The 23931-nt window shown below is 43.0% G+C and overlaps 1 protein-coding gene across 2 annotated transcripts in view; it reads right to left on the bottom strand.

Moving 5' to 3' along the window:
• Window positions 1-23931, bottom strand: part of AK5 (adenylate kinase 5) — a 148868-nt gene that overhangs the window by 109744 nt on the left and 15193 nt on the right. For both annotated transcript variants that reach the window (XM_048859822.2, XM_048859823.2), the window contains exon 6: window positions 3099-3290. In XM_048859822.2, the coding sequence (XP_048715779.1) occupies window positions 3099-3290 (192 nt within the window). The remainder of the gene's footprint in view (window positions 1-3098; window positions 3291-23931) is intronic.

A 23931-nucleotide genomic window follows, 5' to 3' on the forward strand; every position in this document is an offset into this window, starting at 1 on the left:
CTGGTCACCCTAACCCTGTCCTTGGTCTTCGTCTTGTTTCTAATTTTTTTGTAAAATGTTTTCTTGTTACCATTTATGTCTCTAGCATGTTTAATTTCATTTTGTGCCTTGTCCTTTTATAATTTTTCTACATATTTGTTTATATTGTTTATATTCATTCTTTTTAATTTGACCTAGTTTCCACTTTTTGTAGGACTCTTCTGAGTTTCAGCTCATTGAAGATCTCCTGGTTAAGCCAGGTTGTCTCTTGCCATACTTCCTATCCTTCCTATGCAGTGGGATTTTTGCTCTTGTGCCCTTAATAATGTCTCTTTGAAAACCTGTCAACTCTCTTGAACTGTTTCCCCCTTGGAGTTGCTTCCCATGTGATCTTATGTACCAACTCCCTGAGTTTGCTAAAGTTTGCCTTCTTGAAATCCATTATCTTTACTGTGCTGTTTTCCCTCCTACCATGCCTTCTACCATTTCATGATCACTTTCACTCGAGCTGCCTTCCATTTTCAAATTCTCAACCAGTTCCTCCCTATCTGTCAAAATCAAATCTAGAACAGCCTTTCCCCTAGTAGCTTTCTCCACCTTCTGAAATAAAAAATGGTCTCAGATACATCTTTTTATTTTTAATCCAGTCTTTTTATTTACTTATCATTGTTGTTGTTTTATTATTTTCTCTGGAGTCTGATGATGATGAATTATGAGCTCTATACCTTGACCAAAAAATTTGGACCTTGACAAAAAAAAATTGACTATCCTTGTCATACCATGTCTAGTTTTCAATTTAAGGACATTTTTGACATTCATGAATCTGATGAGCACATAGTATTAAAAAGACTTCATCATATTTGTAATGACAGGAAAAATTATCTGTATGATTTACAGAACTTTCCAAAGGAGACTGTACATGATACATTATATAATGCCAGTTTTTCTCTTAAGGGTCAATCTTCCAAACACTTACTATCAGGCAGAGCTCATAATTCATCATTCGTAATTTAACCACTCTGAGTATTTGCATTGATTTCACTGGGACCACTCAAAGCAGGAAGCACTCAGGGTGAAATCCTGACCCCATTGAAGTCAATGGGGGACTTGCCACGCTCATCAGTGGGGCCAGGATTTCACCCTAAACTAGCTAGCGCTGGCTAAACCTGTTAGCGTTTGCAGGACTAAGTCCTAAGAGAGAAATACACAGAACAATTATTAGTCTAACTGCACTATCTAGATTCCTTACCTACAGCAGTGAATTACTATTTACAACTGGACTATGAAAGATGTCAAATACAACCAAAGATAAATGAGTTGGAGAGATACGCTTGTCCATATTTTATAAAGTTCACCTTCAAGTGTATTGTGAATTCTCAGCTGTAGATTCTAAAACCAGATCAGCCTCTCTGCTTATTCTGTACTTTTCCTGAAGTTTTTTTTAAGTATCCTTTTATAGTAATTAGAGGTATTCATCTTAAAGCTCATCTGTTTTCACACTCAGGATCTGCATTGTTATTCAATTCCTCCGTTAGAACTACTGACATTTCACCAAGCAAAAAATAAATTAATCATCCCCTTATTAAAGCTGTCATAATCTATCTAACTTGTGGTGATACAGGTGATAAGCTTGGGGTAATCACTGAAATACATTTGCAATACTTTATAACCCTGCTTGCACTAATTAAACCTTCTGGCTGCACTTATGTATACAACTTGTTTAGTGTGCAAAGATGGATTCTCTTTTCCAACATATTGCAGAGATCACTATTCATACTGATTTGCAAAAAGGACCAATTTATACCAGACCTTCCTGGTCTCCAAAGTTTTAAAAAATATCATTTATATAACACCATAAATGTATGTGTACATTATAAACAGGATGTGACTTGTCTGAAGAGCTTACACTCTAATGCAAAATCCTCTACTGATGTAAATTAATATTGCTCATTGAATTCAGAAGATCCATGCTGGTTTACTCCAGCTAAGGATATAGCCCCACAATCAATAGAATCAAATATGATTTCTCTGATATTTTCAAGACAAAGAATCCCAAAGGTGTTTGCAATGCATGAGACTGTAACCTTGAAACAGTAATTAAAGCTTCATTGTTTTTTGTTTTTGTTTCCTTGGATGAAATTCAAGGCCCTAAGAACAATTTCTGCCCTGAGTGAAGAGTTGAAGTGGGGCTTAAGTGGTCACTTGCTGTCTGCACTGGGTTGAATTTCACTCCAAACGCATTAATGCTCTTTAGAGAAATTATGCTCCACAGCAGCTATATAATTTCTGTTTGGGTTTACACTGTTATGCAGTCTACATCAAATTAAGGTTGTGTCTACACTTTAAACTGGGGGTTAATTTCTAGCTTGAGACATACCCATGCTAGCTCTGATTGAGCTACTGTGCTAAAAATAGTATCCCTGCCTGGGCGTGAGTGGCAGGAGATGCTAGTTGCTTTATGTACATCTCTGACAGTACCTACTTATGGTGACTAAGCCTCTCCTGCCATTTGTGCTGCCATGGCTCCATTCTAATTTTAACATGCTCACTCAGAGCTACTGCAGGTACGTCTCCTTGAGTTACACCGACAGCTCAAAGTGCAACTAGATCCTTAAAGCATAAATTTCATAACTGCGTTACCGAGAGACTATCTGAAATCTAGTTCCTCACTTTCTCACCCCCAAAATCCGGAAATGGAACAGATGACTAATTGACATCACAATTGTAGAGCTGGGAAAATTGTTCCAGTCCTTGCATGCATGGCAAACATTCTTTTGATATGCTCTTTAAACAGACTACCCTTTGACTTCCATATGATCTCTTTAGTATAGGAAGTAAAAAATATTTGTGTTAACATGGAGTTGTGAATAAAAATTATGTAAAGTTCATGCATGAGATAATACAGTACATCTGCATTCCACAGCTACAAAGATACAAGCCAAACTTTGCCTTCAATAACTGCAGTGCAGTTCCACAAGTGTAATAATCAGAGCAAAATTTGACTAAGACTCACTATTATAAAGCAAAGAGAATGCAACGTACCAGGTCTAAGCTCCTGAGTTCAACTACCGCCATACATTCATTTATCAGGTTCATATATTGATGGCTAAATGACTTACTGTGATGATTAGCCCCTTTTCCTGGAAATATTTGACCAGTGGAACAGCATTCTGCTTGAAATTAATTAGTCGTCTTTGAGTGGCTTTGAGGTTATCATCAGGTCTCCCTTGCTGTTCCGCACGTTTCAATAACCTTTCTTTCAGCCGCTGATTGGAACAGGCCAGAAACACCACCAAATCTGGAGTGCAGATCTGTAGTGAGGATTATCCAAAAAGACTGTGTTTTAATAAACCATAAACAACAGTAACCTTTTCATGTAAGTCTTAAATATGCTATCCTTGCATATATTAGTTCTGAGCAGCTTGCTGACTTTGACAAACTCAGTAATTCTCAGTTGACTTTGCAGGGTACTTTATATATAGACATGTTTGTCACGTTTTTATTACTAAAAGTTTTCAGTACATTGTAACTAAAATTTAGATCTTAAGAAAATCAAAATATATAAGTATCCCATATTCCGCAGGAAACCCCTGTGTAGTTTCCAAAAGTAAGTAATTTACTCAATAAGATGGCATTTAAAATACAACAGTCACTATAGAGTTTACTATGGTGCAGAGCCAGAAGACAGGAGACCTGATTTCTGTTCCCAGATCCACTATAAACTTCCTCTGCAACTTCAGAAAATCTTTTATTTTTCCATGGCTCAGTTTCCTTATAGTAAAATGATGATGGTATCATCCAGTTATTCTTGATTCAGAATGTTCTTTTTTTCTCATCTTTTTTTTTGTCTGTATGTCAGCACATTTCCATCTCTAGATGTTTCCTAACCCTGACTTGACTATTGCAATCAGTTTTCCCTAAAGCTTTTCCTTTTCCTTAAGTCCTTATGCACTAAAGTTTACAGAGTACAGAATTCTATAGCCAGATGATTCAGCTGCAGCTGGAAGTGAGACCATATCAACCCAATGGTTCCTCAAATTCTGAATTGTCCTTATGATTTTCAAAGCTCTTCATGGACTTCTAGTTACTTCTGTTATCAACTAGAAGTTTCTCAAATGAGAGAGATGCTCACAGAATAAGTAAGACCAGCAGAGTCATGATAGCCATTCATGGAAAAGCTCCTAAAAGTTCTCATGAAACAGGAGTCTTCAGAGCCCACTGTTCATTGCTTTATTCCATATGATAAATACAATGGGGAAAAATGTCAAAAGCACGTAAGTGGCTTAGATTCTGAATCCTACTGAAAGTTGATGGGACTTAGGCTCCTAAATCACTTAGGTGCTTTTGAAAATGTTACCCAATATGCCCCTCCAGCCTAAAACACCCATTCTCCTCAGTCTACTGATTCTCATTGGATTGTGAATCCAAAGCATCATGCTCAGCAACCCTACTTAAGCGGTGCTATTTCACAAGATTGACTGGACCCCTGCCTTGATTCAAGCCCTTGTCCAGTTGTTCTGCTCTATCTATCTTGAACTTTCTCCTCTTTCTGTAACAAAGCAAGTTGCTTCCCTTTAAATCTTACCAAGAAATCTTTTTCTCTTTAGCCTTTCAGAGTGTGTGATGTTCCTGACTGTTAAGAAAGCTGGGTGCAGATCTCCATCTGACTACAGATTACAAAAGGGTTGTGTGCATTCCCACATACATTTATTTCTGATGTCCCTAAAATTCATTGATAAAATTTTAACTTCGCTGTATAGAGTGTGTAAAATATATGATAATATAATAGTTAATGGTCAAGAGTGTAAGGTACATGGATTATTTCCCATCAAGTTACCTATGTATAAATTGACTTTGTCTGCACTATCTAAATAAGGTAATGTTTAATAACATTAAAGGGGTCTCATTAAGCATTCACATGCATTTTACTTATTAAGATGTGGACAGGGAATAATTTACATACCTAAAATAACATGTTTATTAGTATAATCATTCATAAGTAAGCTGCTGTAGTCATTAGCACTTTATCTATGGTAGCACCTCCCATCTCAGAATTGTGCAGTGGTTACGCTGACACGTGAATTAGGCTGACACACCCATATGAGGTTCAGTACCGAAGTTCTGTCATTATTTTACAGGTGGGTAATGTGGAGAGGTCAAGAAGCAAATTTTGAAAAGTGCCCTTTAGTTATGCATGCTTCCATTTTTGGGTGTCCAACTGTAAACATCTTTGACCTGTTTTTTCAGGGATGCTGAGCTCCTGCAGCTCTAGCTGAAGTCAATGGAAGCAACAGCAGCTCACCACCAAAAGAATTAAAATTGAGGCACCCAAAATTGATGTAAACATTTCAAAATTTGAGCCCAAATCACTAGCCTATGGTCATCATGCAGCAAGTCAGCAGCACAGAACCTAGGAAGTACAAAAGGGAAAACTTAGACTAGATAATAGGAACATTTTTAGGACTATAATAACAGTAAGAAAGAAGAAAAAAAGTCAAGGGATACTGAGGCATCACCAGCACTAAGTGGACTAAACTAGATGATTAGAAAAGTTTAAAGATAATTAATTCATTCTTTGTGCCATGGGGTTAACAGGTGGGGGATTGGAACCGAATGACTAAATACAGTCAAATCTAATGATTCTTTGGTACAGAGTGATCTCTGTTGAAGTGACAAGAGCTATTCTGAATGCAAATCAATTAGCAATATTAGTTTTGGTCATTTTTAAGAGGAAATCCATTAGCTTATGGAATAATTTATATTTATAATTTTAAAACTCTTTGACATAGCTGACTCAGGTAGAAAACTGCCTATCCTTTCTCTAATCCCCTCCCACAAGTCCAAGACAGTACCCCAACTCCAACAAAATAAAATAAAATTCATATTGTTTCAAGCTATTTTAATTGTGTAGTTAACTAGGTTCTTCTGTCCCTTCCACACACCCTATAATCAAAAGCCAAATTAATTGTGACAGCGGAATTCAGCTGCCACATTAGTGGTTTCAAAGAACATCATTACTCCCAGCACATCCTATGAAAAGTTAATTTCTGTGTTGGACTTCTGTGCAACAGCATTCTGGTAAAAGCAGCTATGTTAAATTCAGGTGGTGGTTGTTAAGCAGGGATACGAAGAAGAACCAGAAGTTGTGGGGTTTTAATGGGCATATAGTAGTAAACAAACCCAATTTACAACATGAGATTTACTCACCCTTGGAGTATTTCCTATGTATTTCCAAGTCATGGAACTGTATGGCTATAGAATGTATGGTGGAAAGGTAGTATCACCTAGTGGGGTGAGCATATGAGTTGTACCCAGAACCTCCACTGCTCTAATCCTGGCTCTGCCACCGTTTTGTACTTGCTAACCAACCTTATGCAAGTCACCTAAAACCTGATCCAGTTTCTGCTGAGAATAGCAGAGGGCCAGTATGGACAGAGACAATATAGTATTTTGGACAAGTAAATAAAATTTTGGCTAACTTTTAACTTACACAGCATATCTCCTGATGGCCACCTGTTCTGGCAGAAGTGAAGAAAGGTGGGCAGAAGGCCATAGCCTCCCCATACTGTCACCGGTTTTTCCTCTCTTTTGGTACTCCAATCCACAGCATCCTAATATAGCCTGGGTTTATCAAGGCCTGCAGCTGTTCCAAGGCCTAGCCAATGTCCGCAACTCCATGCTTTCCGCTGCATGAGGCCACCACCAGGGCTGCTCAAGTGCAGTGGCTGCAATAGTCTGCCCTAACCTCATGTACAGCATAAAACCGCACACAGAGTAAGCAACAAGAAAAAGATTCCCCAGGAAACCAATAGGTCCCAAAGAAAAAGAGGGAGAGGGTAGGACTGTGTAGTGGCTTAGAGGGCAAAGCAGGAAGATACCTTCTGCCTGGCACCACCTTTTGTGAGCAGCCTTCCCCCCCACGCTCACTAGTCAATGTCAGTGCTTATAAGAAACACTAGATGGCAACTCTCCTAACAAAGGAGAGCTGCCGTGGGCTGGCAAATGCTGTGGCCCAACCAGACAAACTGGGCTCATTGTGAGGGGCCAGCTCCCTTTAGAGTCAATGGAAAGACATATTCTGGGTCTTAGTTTTCTCTTCCAAGTTTTAAAATGAGGATAAAAAGAGGGTACATCACAGTGAATGCTGTGAGGAAGAATTAATTGTTTGCACATTGCTTTTTAAAATGTAAAGCACTATAAAAGTGTTAAGTATTGTTATTGTTAATGTTTTTTTTACTAACAACAGTAATAGTGTAGTAAACTTTATGCTGTTAACACCAGAAACCCAGTAGCTAAAGCTGTTTATCCTGAAGCTTTGGCTTTTATGCTTGGAAACACATATCCACTCAGAGAAAATGTCAGTGCAAATAGTAGTTTAAAATTCTCAACACATGAAGCCTATGGTCAAATCAGCTATTCTCTAAAAGGTTTTTTAAAAGGAAATAGTGATTCAAGGTTATAATAGATGTTAACATGTGTGGTGGGACTACAAAATAGATTCTAATTTTTGTGACAGCTCCATTAATACCCCTCATCGGTAGAGTACAAATGTTCAATCAGAAAGCAGTTGAAAAACTGTGCTACAAAATTATGTTAATTAGCATTTCGCCTTGGTATTTGGATGCAAGAAGTGTATTGCTCACAAAAAGATAACATCTCTCTTACATGCAGATACAATTTTTATGGGAAAAGTGCAAAACGCTCCAAATATTAGTGATGACTGCATCTCTTTTCTTCATGAAGCCCTGTGTTTCCTGTTTACCACTTAACCTCAGCCACAGCTATATCTTCAAGAGTATGTATCAGCTATGGCTTCAAGGATGTACATATGAAGGAGGGATGTGACAAATTGCTGTGGACAAAGAGATGTGTGGGAATAATTCACTGATGATAGATATAGGTCCCTTACATAAAAATTAGTATGGAAAATATTTTTGCAACAAAAGTTTTTTTCAAAAGTAGTTATAATTTAGTTGAAAATCAGCCTGCTCTTAAGATGCACTCAGAAGTACATTGCTTTGAATTTCCTAACTAGGGGACAGATTGTATTCTGAGGATTAGCATGCAGAAGTGATCCTCTGCATGCAGATCTCTCCAGCCCTGCACAGAAAGAAAAATCCATCATTTCCATACCAGTGCTTCCCCTAATACTCTTCTTTTGGGACTCAAGGATAGCTTTCTGTAGATCCAGCAATCTGTGCACAGGCAAGGAGCAGGAGGGATGCAGATACAGTCAGGAACCCATTGTTCTTGTCATCTTATAGCTTTACACTCACTACCCATCTTTAAAAGTCATAGGTGAGTAGATACCGACTGTCTGGTTCCCAGGAATGGGACCCAGAGGCAGTAGGAAGGCAGAGGGCTTTCATATGGTCAGTCCTGTGTCCCTTGGGGAACTGCCAGGGTTGTGAGCCACACCCCATTTCCCATCATAGCCCTGGTCTACACTAGGACTTTAGGTCGAATTTAGCAGCGTTAAATCGATTTAAACCTGCACCCGTCCACACAATGAAGCCCTTTATTTCGACTTAAAGGGCTCTTAAAATCGATTTCCTTACTCCACCCCTGACAAGTGGATTAGCGCTTAAATCGACGTTGCCGGCTCGAATTTGGGGTACTGTGGACACAATTCGATGGTATTGGCCTCCGGGAGCTATCCCAGAGTGCTCCATTCTGACCGCTCTGGACAGCGCTCTCAACTCAGATGCACTGGCCAGGTAGACAGGAAAAGAACCGCGAACTTTTGAATCTCATTTCCTGTTTGGCCAGCGTGGCAAGCTGCAGGTGACCATGCAGAGCTCATCAGCAGAGGTGACCATGATGGAGTCCCAGAATCGCAAAAGAGCTCCAGCATGGACTGAACGGGAGGTACGGGATCTGATCGCTGTTTGGGGAGAGGAATCCGTGCTATCAGAACTCCGTTCCAGTTTTCGAAATGCCAAAACCTTTCTGAAAATCTCCCAGGGCATGAAGGACAGAGGCCATAACAGGGACCCGAAGCAGTGCCGCGTGAAACTGAAGGAGCTGAGGCAAGCCTACCAGAAAACCAGAGAGGCGAACAGCCGCTCTGGGTCAGAGCCCCAAACATGCCGCTTCTATGATGAGCTGCATGCCATTTTAGGGGGTTCAGCCACCACTACCCCAGCCGTGTTGTTTGACTCCTTCAATGGAGATGGAGGCAATACAGAAGTAGGTTTTGGGGACGAAGAAGATGATGATGAGGAGGTTGTAGATAGCTCACAGCAAGCAAGCGGAGAAACCGGTTTTCCCGACAGCCAGGAACTGTTTCTCACCCTAGACCTGGAGCCAGTACCCCCCGAACCCACCCAAGGCTGCCTCCTGGACTCAGCAGGCGGAGAAGGGACCTCTGGTGAGTGTACCTTTTAAAATGCTATACATGGTTTAAAAGCAAGCATGTGAAAGGATTACTTTGCCCTGGCATTTGCGGTTCTGCCTTTGCAAAAGGTTTCTGGGGAGGGCAGCCTTATTTCGTCCTTCATGGTAGGACACTTTACCACTCCAGGCCAGCAACACGTACTGGGGAATCACTGTAGAACAAAGCATTGCAGTGTATGTTTGCTGGCATTCAACCAAAATCACGCGGTGGGAGGAGGCAAAATGCGACCTTGTAACGAAAGCACATGTGCTATGTATGTAATGTTAACAGCAAGGTTTACCCTGAAAGAGTGTAGCCACTGTTTTATAAAATGTGTCTTTTTAAATACCGCTGTCCCTTTTTTTTTCTCCACCAGCTGCATGTGTTTCAATGATCACAGGATCTTCTCCTTCCCAGAGGCTAGTGAAGCTTAGAAAGAAAAAAAAACGCACTCGCGATGAAATGTTCTCCGAGCTCATGCTGTCCTCCCACACTGACAGAGCACAGACGAATGCGTGGAGGCAAATAATGTCAGAGTGCAGGAAAGCACAAAATGACCGGGAGGAGAGATGGAGGGCTGAAGAGAGTAAGTGGCGGGCTGAAGAGAGTAAGTGGCGGGCTGAAGACAGGGCTGAAGCTCAAAGGTGGCGGCAGCGTGATGAGAGGAGGCAGGATTCAATGCTGAGGCTGCTGCAGGACCAAACCAGTATGCTCCAGTGTATGGTTGAGCTGCAGCAAAGGCAGCTGGAGCACAGACTGCCACTGCAGCCCCTCTGTAACCAACCGCCCTCCTCCCCAAGTTCCATAGCCTCCACACCCAGACGCCCAAGAACGCGGTGGGGAGGCCTCCGGCCAACCAGCCACTCCCCCACAGAGGATTGCCCAAAAAAAAGAAGGCTGTCATTCAATAAATTTTAAAGTTGTAAACTTTTAAAGTGCTGTGCTTAAAGTGCTGTGTGGCATTTTCCTTCCCTCCTCCACCACCCCTCCTGGGATACCTTGGTAGTCATCCCCCTATTTGTGTGATGAATGAATAACGAATGCATGACTGTGAAGCAGCAATGACTTTATTGGCTCTGCAAGCAATGATTAAAGGGAGGAGGGGAGGGTGGTTAGCTTACAGGGAAGTAGAGTGAACCAAGGGGTGGGGGGGTTCATCAAGGAGAAACAAACAGAACTTTCACACCGTAGCCTGGCCAGTCATAAAACTGTTTTTCAAAGCTTCTCTGATGCGTACCGCGCCCTCCTGTGCTCTTCTAACCGCCCTGGTGTCTGGCTGCGCGTAACCAGCAGCCAGGCGATTTGCCTCAACCTCCCACCCCGCCATAAACGTCTCCCCCTTACTCTCACAGATATTGTGGAGCACACAGCAAGCAGTAATAACAGTGGGAATATTGGTTTCGCTGAGGTCTAAGCGAGTCAATAAACTGCGCCAGCGCGCCTTTAAACGTCCAAATGCACATTCTACCACCATTCTGCACTTGCTCAGCCTGTAGTTGAACAGCTCCTGACCACTGTCCAGGCTGCCTGTGTACGGCTTCATGAGCCATGGCATTAAGGGGTAGGCTGGGTCCCCAAGGATACATATAGGCATTTCAACATCCCCAACAGTTATTTTCTGGTCTGGGAATAAAGTCCCTTCCTGCAGCTTTTGAAACAGACCAGAGTTCCTGAAGATGCGAGCATCATGCACCTTTCCCGGCCATCCCACGTTGATGTTGGTGAAACGTCCCTTGTGATCCACCAGAGCTTGCAGCACTATCGAAAAGTACCCCTTGCGGTTTATGTACTCGGCGGCTTGGTGCTCTGGTGCCAAGATAGGGATATGGGTTCCATCTATAGCCCCACCACGGTTAGGGAATCCCATTGCAGCAAAGCCATCCACTATGACCTGCACATTTCCCAGGGTCACTACCCTTGATATCAGCAGATCTTTGATTGCGTGGGCTACTTGCATCACAGCAGCCCCCACAGTAGATTTGCCCACTCCAAATTGATTCCCAACTGACCGGTAGCTGTCTGGCGTTGCAAGCTTCCACAGGGCTATCGCCACTCGCTTCTCAACTGTGAGGGCTGCTCTCATCTTGGTATTCATGCGCTTCAGGATAGGGGAAAGCAAGTCACAAAGTTCCATGAAAGTGCCCTTACGCATGCGAAAGTTTCGTAGCCACTGGGAATCGTCCCAGACCTGCAACACTATGCGGTCCCACCAGTCTGTGCTTGTTTCCCGAGCCCAGAATCGGCGTTCCACAGCATGAACCTGCCCCATTAGCACCATGATGCATGCATTGTCAGGGCCCATGCTTTCAGAGAAATCTGTGTCCATGTCCTGATCACTCACGGGACCGCGCTGACGTCGCCTCCTCGCCCGGTATCGCGTTGCCATGTTCTGGTGCTGCATATACTGCTGAATAATGCGTGTGGTGGTTAATGTGCTCCTAATTGCCAAAGTGAGCTGAGCGGGCTCCATGCTTGCCGTGGTATGGCGTCCGCACAGAAAAAAGGCGCGGAACGATTGTCTGCCGTTGCTCTGACGGAGGGAGGGGCGACTGACGACACGGCTTACAGGGTTGGCTTCAGGAAGCTAAAATCAACAAAGGGGGTGCCTGTACATCAAGGAGTATTTCAGGCAGGACTGCACAGAGGGTTCCAATAAGAAATGGTGCACCTAAGTTATCGTTGTTATTGGAACAAGGAGGTTAGCCTGGCCTCTGATTGATACATGGCTAGATTTACCTCGCTGCACCTTCTCTGTGAGTGACTGCAGTGTGACCTAGAGGAATGAGTCCCCTAGACAGGGGAGGAGGCAAATGAGTACAAAACAAATCTGGTCTATTTCTTGTTTTGACCCACTCCATCTATCTTTTACATCTTTGGCTGGCAGCAGACGGTGCAGAAGGACTGCATGCCATCCACATCTCATGGCTGCTCGGCAGAAGATGGTACAGTACGCCTGCTAGCCATCCCCATCTCTTGCCTGCCTGGCAGAAGATGGTGCAATACGACTGCTAGCAATCCTCATCTCTTGCCTGCCTGGCAGAAGATGGTACAGTACGACTGCTAGCAGTCCGTATCGCCTGCCTGCTCACCATAAGACGGTTCAATAGGACTGACTGCAGGACTAAAGAGAATGACCTGGTCAAGTCACTCCAAATTTAGTCCCTGCGCCCATGTCTGCCCAGGCGCTCCCAGCCGACGCGGCCAGGAGCACCTCGGACACGATGAGGACGACTACCAATCGTATTGCACCGTCTGCTGCCAGAAGGCAAGGGGTTGCTGCTACTGTGCAGCAAAGCCGTACCGCGTCTGCCAGCACCCAGGAGACATAGGGTGACGGTTACCTGAGCGGGCTCCATGCTTGCTGTGGTATGGCGTCTGCACAGGTAACTCAGGAAAAAAGGTGCGAAATGATTGTCTGCCCTTGCTTTCACGGAGGGAGGGAGGGAACGGGGGCCTGACGACACGTACCCAGAACCACCCGCGACAATGTTTTAGCCCCATCAGAGCGCTCCATTGTGACTGCTCTGGACAGCACTCTCAGATGCCCGATTGTTTGCCATTGCTCTGACGCTGGGAGGGGCGCTTACAGGGTTGGCTTCAGGGAGCTAAAATCAACAAAGGGGGTGGCTTTACATCAAGGAGTATTTCAGGCAGGACTTCACAGAGGGTTCCAATAAGAAATGGTGCACCTAAGTTATTGTCCTTATTGGAGCAAGAAGGTTAGCCTGGCCTCTGATTGATACATGGCTAGATTTACCTCGCTGCACCTTGACTGCAGTGTGATCTAGAAGAATGAGTCCCCTAGACAGGGGAGGGGGGGGAAGCAAATGAGTACAAAACAAATCTGGTCTATTTCTTGTTTTGACCCACTCCATCTATCTTTTACATCTTTGGCTGGCAGCAGACGGACTGCATGCCATCCACATCTCATGACTGCTCGGCAGAAGATGGTACAGCACGACTGCTAGCAGTCCGTATCGCCTGCCCGCTCACCATAAGACGGTTCAATAGGACTGACTGCAGGACTAAAGAGAATGACCTGGTCAAGTCACTCCAAATTTAGTCCCTGTGCCCATGTCTGCCCAGGCGCTCCTGATCGACCTCACAGAGGCGACCAGGAGCACCTCAGACATGACGATGACGGCTACCAGTCGTACTGTACCGTCTGCTGCCACAAGGCAAGGGGTTGCTGCTACTGTGTAGCAATGCCGTACCGCGTCTGCCAGCACCCAGGAGACATAGGGTGACGGTTACCTGAGCGGGCTCCATGCTTGCCATGGTATGGCGTCTGCACAGGTAACTCAGGAAAAAAGGCGCGAAATGATTGTCTGCCCTTGCTTTCACGGGGGGAGGGAGGGAACGGGAGGCTGACGATATGTACCCAGAACCACCCGCGACAATGTTTTAGCCCCATCAGGCATTGGGATCTCAACCCAGAATTCCAATGGGCAGCGGAGACTGCGGGAACTGTGGGATAGCTACCCACAGTGCAACGCTCCGGAAGTCGACGCTTGCCTCGGTACTGTGGAAGCGCTCCGCCGAGTTAATGCACTTAATGCACTTAGAGCATTTTCTGTGGGGACACACACACTCGAATTTATAAAACCGATTTCTAAAAAACCGACTTCTATAAATTCGACCTTATTCCGTAGTGTAGACATACCCATAGGGAGATAAGCCCCACTCTCCATTCCTCTGAGGAATACAAAGGAAATCCCAGAAGGGAACTATGGCTGAAAAGACTAAATACGTTTTCTGTTTCCTATTTTAATAGATTCATAGATCCTGAGGCCAGAAGGGGACCACTGTGATCATCTAGTCTGATCTCCTGTATAGCACAAGCCATAGAACTTCCCTAAAATAATTCCTAGGGCATATCTTTCAGAAAAACATCCAGACTTGATTTAAAAAATGTCAGTGAGGGAATCCAACATGACTCTTGGTATATTGTTCCACTGGTTAATTGGTCTCACTGTTAAAAATTCACACCTTATTTCTAGTTTAGTTTCAGCTTCCAACCGTTTGAGTGTGTTACATTTTTCTCTGCTAGATTGAAGAGCCCATTATTAAACATTTGTTCCACGTGTAGGTAATATGTAATCAAGTCACCCCTTCATCTTCTCTTTTGTTAAGCTAAATAGACTGTGCTCCTTGAGTCTATTGCTGAGGCATGTTTTCTAATCCTTTAATCATTCTCATGGCTCTTCTCTGAACCCTCTCCAATTTATCAACATCCTGCACCTCTCTCCCATGAAGCTGAAAAAAATATACAAAGTGTCTTGGCTCCCAAAGCAGCTGGCACCGTAAAAAGAAAAACTTAAAAGACTGAAGAAAATGTATTTAAAAACTTATGCAAAAACTTATGCAAAATGCGGGGGGGAGGGGGAGGTTTAATTTATTACAAGGAGGACGCGAAGAATTAACCTCTTGAAGTATTTCCAGAGTTGAACAAATGCTGTTATGTTTGCAAAGCCTTATGCTTCCAGTGGATTTATGCTCCATGATACGTGCCTAGACTGTGCACCGAGGTAGTAAAGATCCAGACTGATTCGGTGCTTGCAAATTATCCTTTCTACATTTGTTCTTAAAATTAAGGACCATCCATATAAAAAGGACATACATATTTTATGTACACAGATAACTAATGTAAGAGTAATTAAGCACTGGAACAAATTACCTAGGGAGGTTGTGGAATCTCCATCATTGGAGGTTTTTAAATACAGGTGAGACAAACGCCTGTCAGGAATTGTCTAGATAATACTTAGTCCTGCCTGAGTGCAGAGGACTGGACTAGATGACCTATCAAGGTTCTTCCAGTCCTACATTTCTATGATTATTTCTATGTTACACACGTATATGAACTGTAGCATATGAAAGGGGCCATACTAATTCATACGTGACTCAGTACATGAACTGTTAAGACCAATATGTAAAACACATACTACCTGTACAGTTTTCGTATATGTCATATATTTGTATTCCATGCTTTCTCTTATGCAGGTTCGGAAGGGTACAGGGAAAGGCATATTACTCATCTGAGGCCTGATCCAAAGCCTTTTAAAGTCAGTGGAAAGACTCCATTGATCTGAATGGGTGCTGGATCAGGCAGGGAGTAACTAGAATCACAATGCTTGTATTCTCTGAACTCAAGGGTGGAAGGAATTGTTAAAGGATGAAACTGTGAGAATTTGCATGTATTTTCCTTTGGTAGATGGTAGGAACGAGAAGAGATTGCCTATGTTCATAGTAATTTTCTCATAAATATTACCCAAATCTAAAACCTATAGGCCATTTTCTTTACTTGAGATCCAATCCCTTTGCACTGCACCAGAGGGCCACGTTCTGGCCATATATGTCCAGCAGGGAGTTCCCCTGCTATAGGGGAGCTCCCACTAGCATAAAGCTGGTAGAGGTGGTTCCTGTGCCAGCTGCTCCTGTCCCTGGTGTAGGTGAAGTGTCTAGGAAAGGTGAGGCATGTTGAGATGGGATGTGGCTGTTGTAGGGTAGAATTCCACTACACCTTTCCTCCATTGATGTAGAATCCATTGGAGGCCCCATGCCAGTGGTGCAAATTAGAACAATCAGGCGTTCTTCTAAATCTTACTGGCATAGACTGGTGCTCATGGTCAGGGAGCTGGGAATTGCATCCCCAACCCCCACTGAGTGGAGCTCAGCAGAGGAGAAAATCTGGCCATGTGTAGGCATTAGGTATTCTACTATGGGTGACTTGCTTGTTGAGTTTTAAACTAGGCAAAGAACATACAGCTTCAACTCTAAATACAACAGGTGGGTGCAGAATGGTGCCAGTCCTCTTATCTTTTATAATAATTTTTTCTGGTGAGCAAATCCAATTCTTTTTTCAGTACAAGTCTCCTCCTACTTAGACCAGTGTAAATTGGGAGTAAATCTATTGAAGTCAATGGTATTACTGGAATAAAGCCAGCGTAAATGACAGAGAGGCTTTATAATCTCTAGGGGTACTTTTCATGTCTCCTCTTATTAGTCAGATTGCAATAGTTGCTAGTTAGAAAATTAGATGATTAAACTCTTTTTTCCTCATAGACCAAAAATATATATATCTCACTAATTTGCTTCATTTCTTAATTCCTGGTACATTCTACTGGATACTCATGAGAAAACTTAATTGATAGTTCATGCACACTCATCATTAGATCAATAGTGCATTTAATTCTAATTATACTAATAAAGGTTACTATAAAGTTACTTTATGTCCATTGTACTGTTACTCCCCATGATAATTACTGATCTGCTGTGTATAATCCCATCTCTGCCGGGTTATTAGACTATTTGCATAATTTTTCTTTTTTGTTTTAGGAAAACAAAAATGTGTTTCCAATTATGCCAAATGATGCATGCTGCTGGAAGGGGGTATGCTGCTAATTTACTTCAGTCTTTCATAACATAGGTGCTACATGGGTAACACAATTGTTTCTCAAACATTCATATAGGTATTTATTCTGATTAGGCCTAGACTGAGAGGTGGGGCAATTGCCTAGTGGGTTAGATCTTCACACCAGCTGGAGGGTCTCTTCTCTCTCAGATACATGTGATCTGAGCATGAAATTCATGCCTGTGCGGAGGGAACTTAAGTGGGATTTAAATGGTATATAAACCATGTGCTGGCTCTCTGTGTGCATATAAATATCATCCTGGATACACTGACTGGGAGCTCTGTTACTTATGACTCTGAAGCAGCCAGCAGGGGCTCAGTAACAAGTGCCAACAGCATTACCTGCTAGTTGGCCTTTCTCCCTGCAGATCAGTATCCCAAACATATAGTCAGCAGCTCTGCCTTTTGCTCTTCCCTCAGTGTAACTCTCACTCCTGGGCAGCAGGCACCTCAAGGCGGGTAACGAGAACACACAGGCAGTGTGTTAGGGAGCAAGGGTTACTGATCATGCAGACCAAGTTTACTGTTCTGTCCAGCTAGGCTTTGTCCAGCTAGGCAGGGCTCTTATGCCTTTAGTCAAGTATTAGTCCATTAGGAAATGGTATTTTGGGGCTTGAGCAGCCAGGGACAAAGGATAAAATGGTAGGGCCAAGAGGAGATAAACAGTTGAATTTGTGGGGGGTAGTGAGCTATTTGAGATGGAGTTTTAGGAATGGGGAAAAACAGGAGAGGAGCAGGCAAGAGGAGGAAGATATATAGATTTTTGAGAGGGAAGAGGTAGATTTACTTTCTGGGCAATGGATTTATTTTAGGGGTGATGCATGAGATAGGAAAAGATAGATTTGTTTTGCAGAGTAGAGAATCTGTCTCATAACACGATGTGGGTAGTGGTGGGTGTGTAGCTGTTGGAATGAACCAAAATGCACCAACTGCAGGAGGAGTCACTTTCATCATAGATAAATAACAGCATGGCTGAATTCAAGAGAGCTTCTGTTGTTCTGAAGAACAAAATTTTCACCATCCCTCCCCTTTTACTAAGTACTTGCCTTTTGTCATTGAGATTGAAATTCACCCGTCAGTGGATGGTCATAAAATATCTGTGATATAGTGGACTTGTAATTGTTCTGCTCTGCAAATCCCAGCACAGAGAACACAACTAGTGGCCATAAATACCAGCATGGGGCTGTATAAGGGTTGCAGCCACTATTCCCATTCAAGGGTTTGAGTAACAGACCTAGAGCACCTGTAGTGCTGCCCTGAGCCTGCTCATGGGGAGAACTGAATTCTCATCCTATACAAGTTCCTACAGTGTTCTCTGCACAAAACCTGTTTCCCTCCAGCATTGTGGAGGGAGCATGGACTCCTCCCTGGGAAAACTGTGTTTGGGAATTAACAGGTTAACCTAATTCATACAAAATGGTTCTCTATAAATTAAGAAAAACAAAAGGCTTCCAATCTTCCGGTTTGCAAAGCACATGTAGAAATGAATGTACATGTTCTCAGAGGTATCTTTAAAAGAACATTATATATATTTGATTGACATTTAACCTCCTCAAATTAATCCATATTATCTGGCTCACACAACACAATTAAAAATACTTATTCTTTACAACATAATCCTTTTATTTTAACATGGAATTAAACTCTACACTCTTCATTAACATATCTATTAATTGCAATATCTACCCTACATTTCATTTCATTATTGATATATCTACCTGTTAATAAATTCTAGTCAAACTTTGGATGGATTTACTCCTGCTGAGATTAAAAAAAACCTGCTGAACTCAGAAGGAAAGAGTGATATATGAGTGAATGAAAATGGAATAAGAGTAATTGAAATTAACTGGAAAATATTGTAATTCTAAACTGTGGTTTTCCTGGGAAGGAAAGACCTACTGTCACCTCAGGGACTGGATGAGAAGGTAAAGCTGCAGTTTCTTCTTCATAGGCTATTTGAGTTCAACTCACCAATCAGAGCCATCGCATTATGGTGTCACTGGAGCTGAAGATACTTAACATGCATGAGCATGCTGCTCCTGTAGGTGACTCGCTGGATTTCAAGCTGACAGGTTAATACTAAGTAAATTGCTTTCACCTCAGCATTTTCCAAAATACGTTTGGAATTTAAAGAACTTTCCAATATTTGCCAATCTAAAGGAAAGTGGAATGCCTGCTTTTAGGTTACTTATTTCTTGAGGCTCAAAGAAAGGACAAACCAGAATTAAATCAGCAGTACTGACAGCCTCAAGCATTCAAAAATAATGAACAAATCTCCAAAAAAAAATCATGAACAAATTTGGGGTTCTTTTTATTTGCTTTTTGGTTCATGTTTTCAAGCTTTTCTCCATGACCAGGAGGTCTAGAAACTTATTTTCATTTAAAACGGCAGCTGAGATTCTCATGTAATCCCATGATTCGAGGAGCTGGAATTTTAAGAATAAGCAGTAATATCACAAATCAAGTTGGCAACACTCATGAAATAGGAAATGGGAGAATCAAAACTGGGCAAGAATCCAAGGCCTTCCTGTGAGAAAAGCTACCTGGGTTAGGATGTGAGATGTTCAGTCACGAGGAGGAGTTAAAGCGGAGAAATACATGCTTTATTTTGGACATAGGCAAGTGGCTCTAAGGAAAACTGTGACTCCGAGTATTCAGAGTCTGATTTTGACACCATACTAGTTTATATCCGTAATAAAATCATTTTAATTAATGGAATTACACCAAGTGGTCATGGCTGCTATTGGGTGCTGAGCACTTTTGCTGCTCAGATACCATGGTGACACGAGCCTCAGTATTACCAAAATTAGAAAAACTAGAAGCCAGTTTATTATTCTAATTAATCCAGTATCTACAGAGGGAGCTGAGACATTTCTGCATAGTCATATGGAGGTTTTGTAGACCAAGAAAATAAAATTGCGCTTCAGTTCTAATTTGAAGAGTCATCTGTTCCTCTGGGCTTTAAGGTGTAAATATGGATGCCATGCAGGGAGGGCTAGCATGACTAGAGATTATTGTTTGGAGGATTGTCTCTCTTCCCCATGATTTGTAGATCTGAAGTGATACAGAAATAATAGCCACTGGGTAAGGAGACCAAAGCCCTGAGGTAAGTGGGGAAGTGGGATACCGGGAGGAAGCACGAGCAGGAGCAAGCGAGAGGGCAGGGCTCCTGCCTCATATTGAGAAAGAGGGACGATCTGCGAGTTATCTCAAGTGCCTATACGCAAATGCAAGAAGCCTGGGAAACAAGCAGGGAGAACTGGAAGTCCTGGCACAGTCAAGGAATTATGATGTGATTGGAATAACAGAGACTTGGTGGGATAACTCACATGACTGGAGTACTGTCATGGATGGATATAAACTGTTCAGGAAGGACAGGCAGGGCAGAAAAGGTGGGAGAGTTGCACTGTATGTAAGGGAGCAGCAGTATGACTGCTCAGAGCTGAAAAACCTGAGTGTCTCTGGATTAAGTTTAGAAGTGTGAGCAACAAGGGTGATGTCGTGGCGGGAGTCTGCTATAGACCACCGGACCAGGGGGATGAGGTGGACGAGGCTTTCTTCCGGCAACTCACGGAAGTTACTAGATCGCAGGCCCTGGTTCTCATGGGAGACTTCAATCACCCTGATATCTGCTGGGAGAGCAATACAGCGGTGCACAGACAATCCAGGAAGTTTTTGGAAACTGTAGGGGACAATTTCCTGGTGCAAGTGCTGGAGGAACCAACTAGGGGCAGAGCTCTTCTTGACCTGCTGCTCACAAACCGGGAAGAATTAGTAGGGGAAGCTAAAGTGGATGGGAACCTGGGAGGAAGTGACCATGAGATGGTCGAGTTCAGGATCCTGACACAGGGAAGAAAGGGGAGCAGCAGAATACGGACCCTGGACTTCAGAAAAGCAGACTTTGACTCCCTCAGGGAACTGATGGGCAGGATCTCCTGGGAGAATAACATGAGGGGGAAAGGAGTCCAGGAGAGCTGGCTGTATTTTAAAGAATCCTTATTGAGGTTACAGGGACAAACCATCCCAATGTGTAGAAAGAATAGTAAATATGGCAGGCGACCAGCTTGGCTTCACAGTGAAATCCTTGCTGATCTTGAACACAAAAAAGAAGCTTACAAGAAGTGGAAGATTGGACAAATGACCAGGGAAGAGTATAAAAATATTGCTCGAGAATGCAGGAGTGAAACCAGGAAGGCCAAATCACACCTGGAGTTGCAGCTAGCAAGAGATGTTAAGAGTAAGAAGAAGGGTTTCTTCAGGTATGTTAGCAACAAGAAGAAAGTCAAGGGAAGTGTGGGCCCCTTACTGAATGAGGGAGGCAACCTAGTGACAGAGGATGTGGAAAAAGCTAATGTACTCAATGCTTTTTTTGCCTCTGTCTTCACGAACAAGGTCACCTCCCAGACTACTGCACTGGGCAGCACAGCATGGGGAGGAGGTGACCAGCCCTCTGTGGAGAAAGAAGTGGTTCGGGACTATTTAGAAAAGCTGGACGAGTACAAGTCCATGGGGCCGGATGCACTGCATCCGAGAGTGCTAAAGGAGTTGGTGGATGTGATTGCAGAGCCATTGGCCATTATCTTTGAAAACTCATGGTGATCCAGGGCAGTCCCAGATGACTGGAAAAAGGCTAATGTAGTGCCCATCTTGGAAAAAGGGAAGAAGGAGGATCTTAGGAACTACAGGCCAGTCAGCCTCACCTCAGTCCCTGGAAAAATCATGGAGCAGGTCCTCAAGGAATCAATTCTGAAGCACTTAGAGGAGAGGAAAGTGATCAGGAACAGTCAGCATGGATTCACCAAGGGCAAGTCATGCCTGACTAATCTAATTGCCTTCTATGACGAGATAACTGGCTCTGTGGATGAGGGGAAAGCTGTGGACATGTTGTTCCTTGACTTTAGCAAAGATTTTGACACTGTCTCCCACAGTATTCTTGCCAGCAAGTTAAAGTAGTATGGGCTGGATGAACGGACTATAAGGTGGATAGAAAGTTGGCTAGATTGTCGGGCTCAACGGGTAGTGATCAATGGCTCCATGTCTAGTTGGCAGCCGGTATCAAGTGGAGTGCCCCAAGGGTCGGTCCTCAGGCCATTTTTGTTCAATATCTTCATAAATGATCTGGAGGATGGTGTGGATTGCACCCTCAGCAAGTTTGCAGATGACACTAAACTGGGAGGAGAGGTAGATACGCTGGAGGGTAGGGATAGGATACAGAGGGACCTAGACAAATTGGAGGATTGGGCCAAAAGAAATCTGATGAGGTTCAACAAGGACAAGTGCAGAGTCCTGCACTTACGACAGAAGAATCCAATGCACCGCTACAGACTAGGGACCGAATGGCTCGGCAGCAGTTCTGCAGAAAAGGACCTAGGGGTTACAGTGGACGAGAAGCTGGATATGAGTCAATAGTCTGCCCTTGTTGCCAAGAAGGCCAATGGCATTTTGGGATGTATAAGCAGGGGCATTGCCAGCAGATCGAGGGACGTGGTCGTTCCCCTCTATTTGACACTGGTGAGGCCTCATCTGGAGTACTGTGTCCAGTTTTGGGCCCCACACTACAAGAAGGATGTGGAAAAACTGGAAAGAGTCCAGCGGAGGGCAACAAAAATAATTAGGGGACTGGAACACATGACTTATGAGGAGAGGCTGAGGGAACTGGGATTGTTTAGTCTGCGGAAGAGAAGAATGAGGGGGGATTTGATAGCTGCTTTCAACTACCTGAAAGGGGGTTCCAAAGAGGATGGGTCTAGACTGTTCTCAGTGGTAGCAGATGACAGAACAAAGAGTAATGGTCTCAAGTTGCAGTGGGGGAGGTTTAGGTTGGATATTAGGAAAAAAACTTTTTCACTAGGAGGGTGGTGAAACAATGGAATGCGTTACCTAGGGAGGTGGTGGAATCTCCTTCCTTAGATATTTCTAAGGTCAGGCTTGACAAAGCCCTGACTGGGATGATTTAGTTGGGGATTGGCCTGCTTTGAGCAGGGGGTTGGACTAGATGACCTCCTGAGGTTCCCTCCAACCCTGATATTCTATGATTCTATGGGTACTCTGAAGATGCCCATTTCCTACAGGCATTCTGACTAGCTGAGATGCACTGTGTTTTTGATATAATTCTACATAGTACTACTTTGGGAACATTGTAGCTGCGCGGCACAAACAAGCTGATGGTGGAAACATAACTGGAAGATACTATAATCTCTAAACTATTCCTATGTTCAGGAATATTAGCATTAATAGGGATTGTTTGGCTCAACTATATTTTGTCCTAGCAAAAAGGGAGCATGTGAAGTTTAGTGAATCAAGCTTTTGGATTAGCCAAAGTGGCAAGAAGAAATGTGTTGAAGTTAGTAGGAGGAAATACATCAGAAGTTTAACTAGAATTCACTATCAATGGGATATTTTAACATAAAAAGTCTATGCAAGAGCAGACATTGTAGTTAATGCTCATACTGTAGCATTTTGTAATTTCTTGATTAAGTGAAGAAAAGATTTAAGCCCAAAGAATGCTAACTCTTCATAATTGAGCCATATGAGCTGGAAAACCAAATAAGTTTAATTTTTAATTAAATACACATAATTTTAATATCAGATATTATGTTAAAGATGCTTCTGAGGATACATGCACTTATTTAACTAATTTCTACATGTGCTTGCAAACAAAAATGGTAGAATGCTTTCCCTACTCTTAGCCTTTGTATTTTATTGGTATGGTGAGCCATTCCTGACAATTAGCCATTAGCTTGTCCTTGTAATTACTGGGCACAAGTCCTTCATTAATGACTTGCATAATGGAGTAGAGTGTAAGCATAGAAAATTTGTGGATGACAGCAACTAGAAGGGGTTTCATGCATTTTGGAGGACAGCATTAGAATTCAAAACGACCTTGAGAAATTGGAGAATTGGTCTGAAATCAATAACATGAAATTCAGTGAAGACGAGTGCAGAGTACTACACTCAGGAAGGAAAAAGCAAATGCACAAATACAAACCGGGGAATAACTGGCTAGGTAGCAGCACAGCTGGACCGTGATCAGTTGTTCTCCATGTCCACTGAAGGTACGACAAGAAGTAATTGGCTTAATCTGCAGCAAGGGAGATTGAGGCAGGGGTGAATGTGGGCCGGTATGGGTCGGTACGGCATACCGGTAAGAAATAGCCACCGGTAC

The sequence above is a fragment of the Caretta caretta genome, chromosome 8 (assembly GCF_965140235.1).
Source record: "Caretta caretta isolate rCarCar2 chromosome 8, rCarCar1.hap1, whole genome shotgun sequence".
NCBI classification, from domain to species: Eukaryota; Metazoa; Chordata; order Testudines; family Cheloniidae; genus Caretta; species Caretta caretta.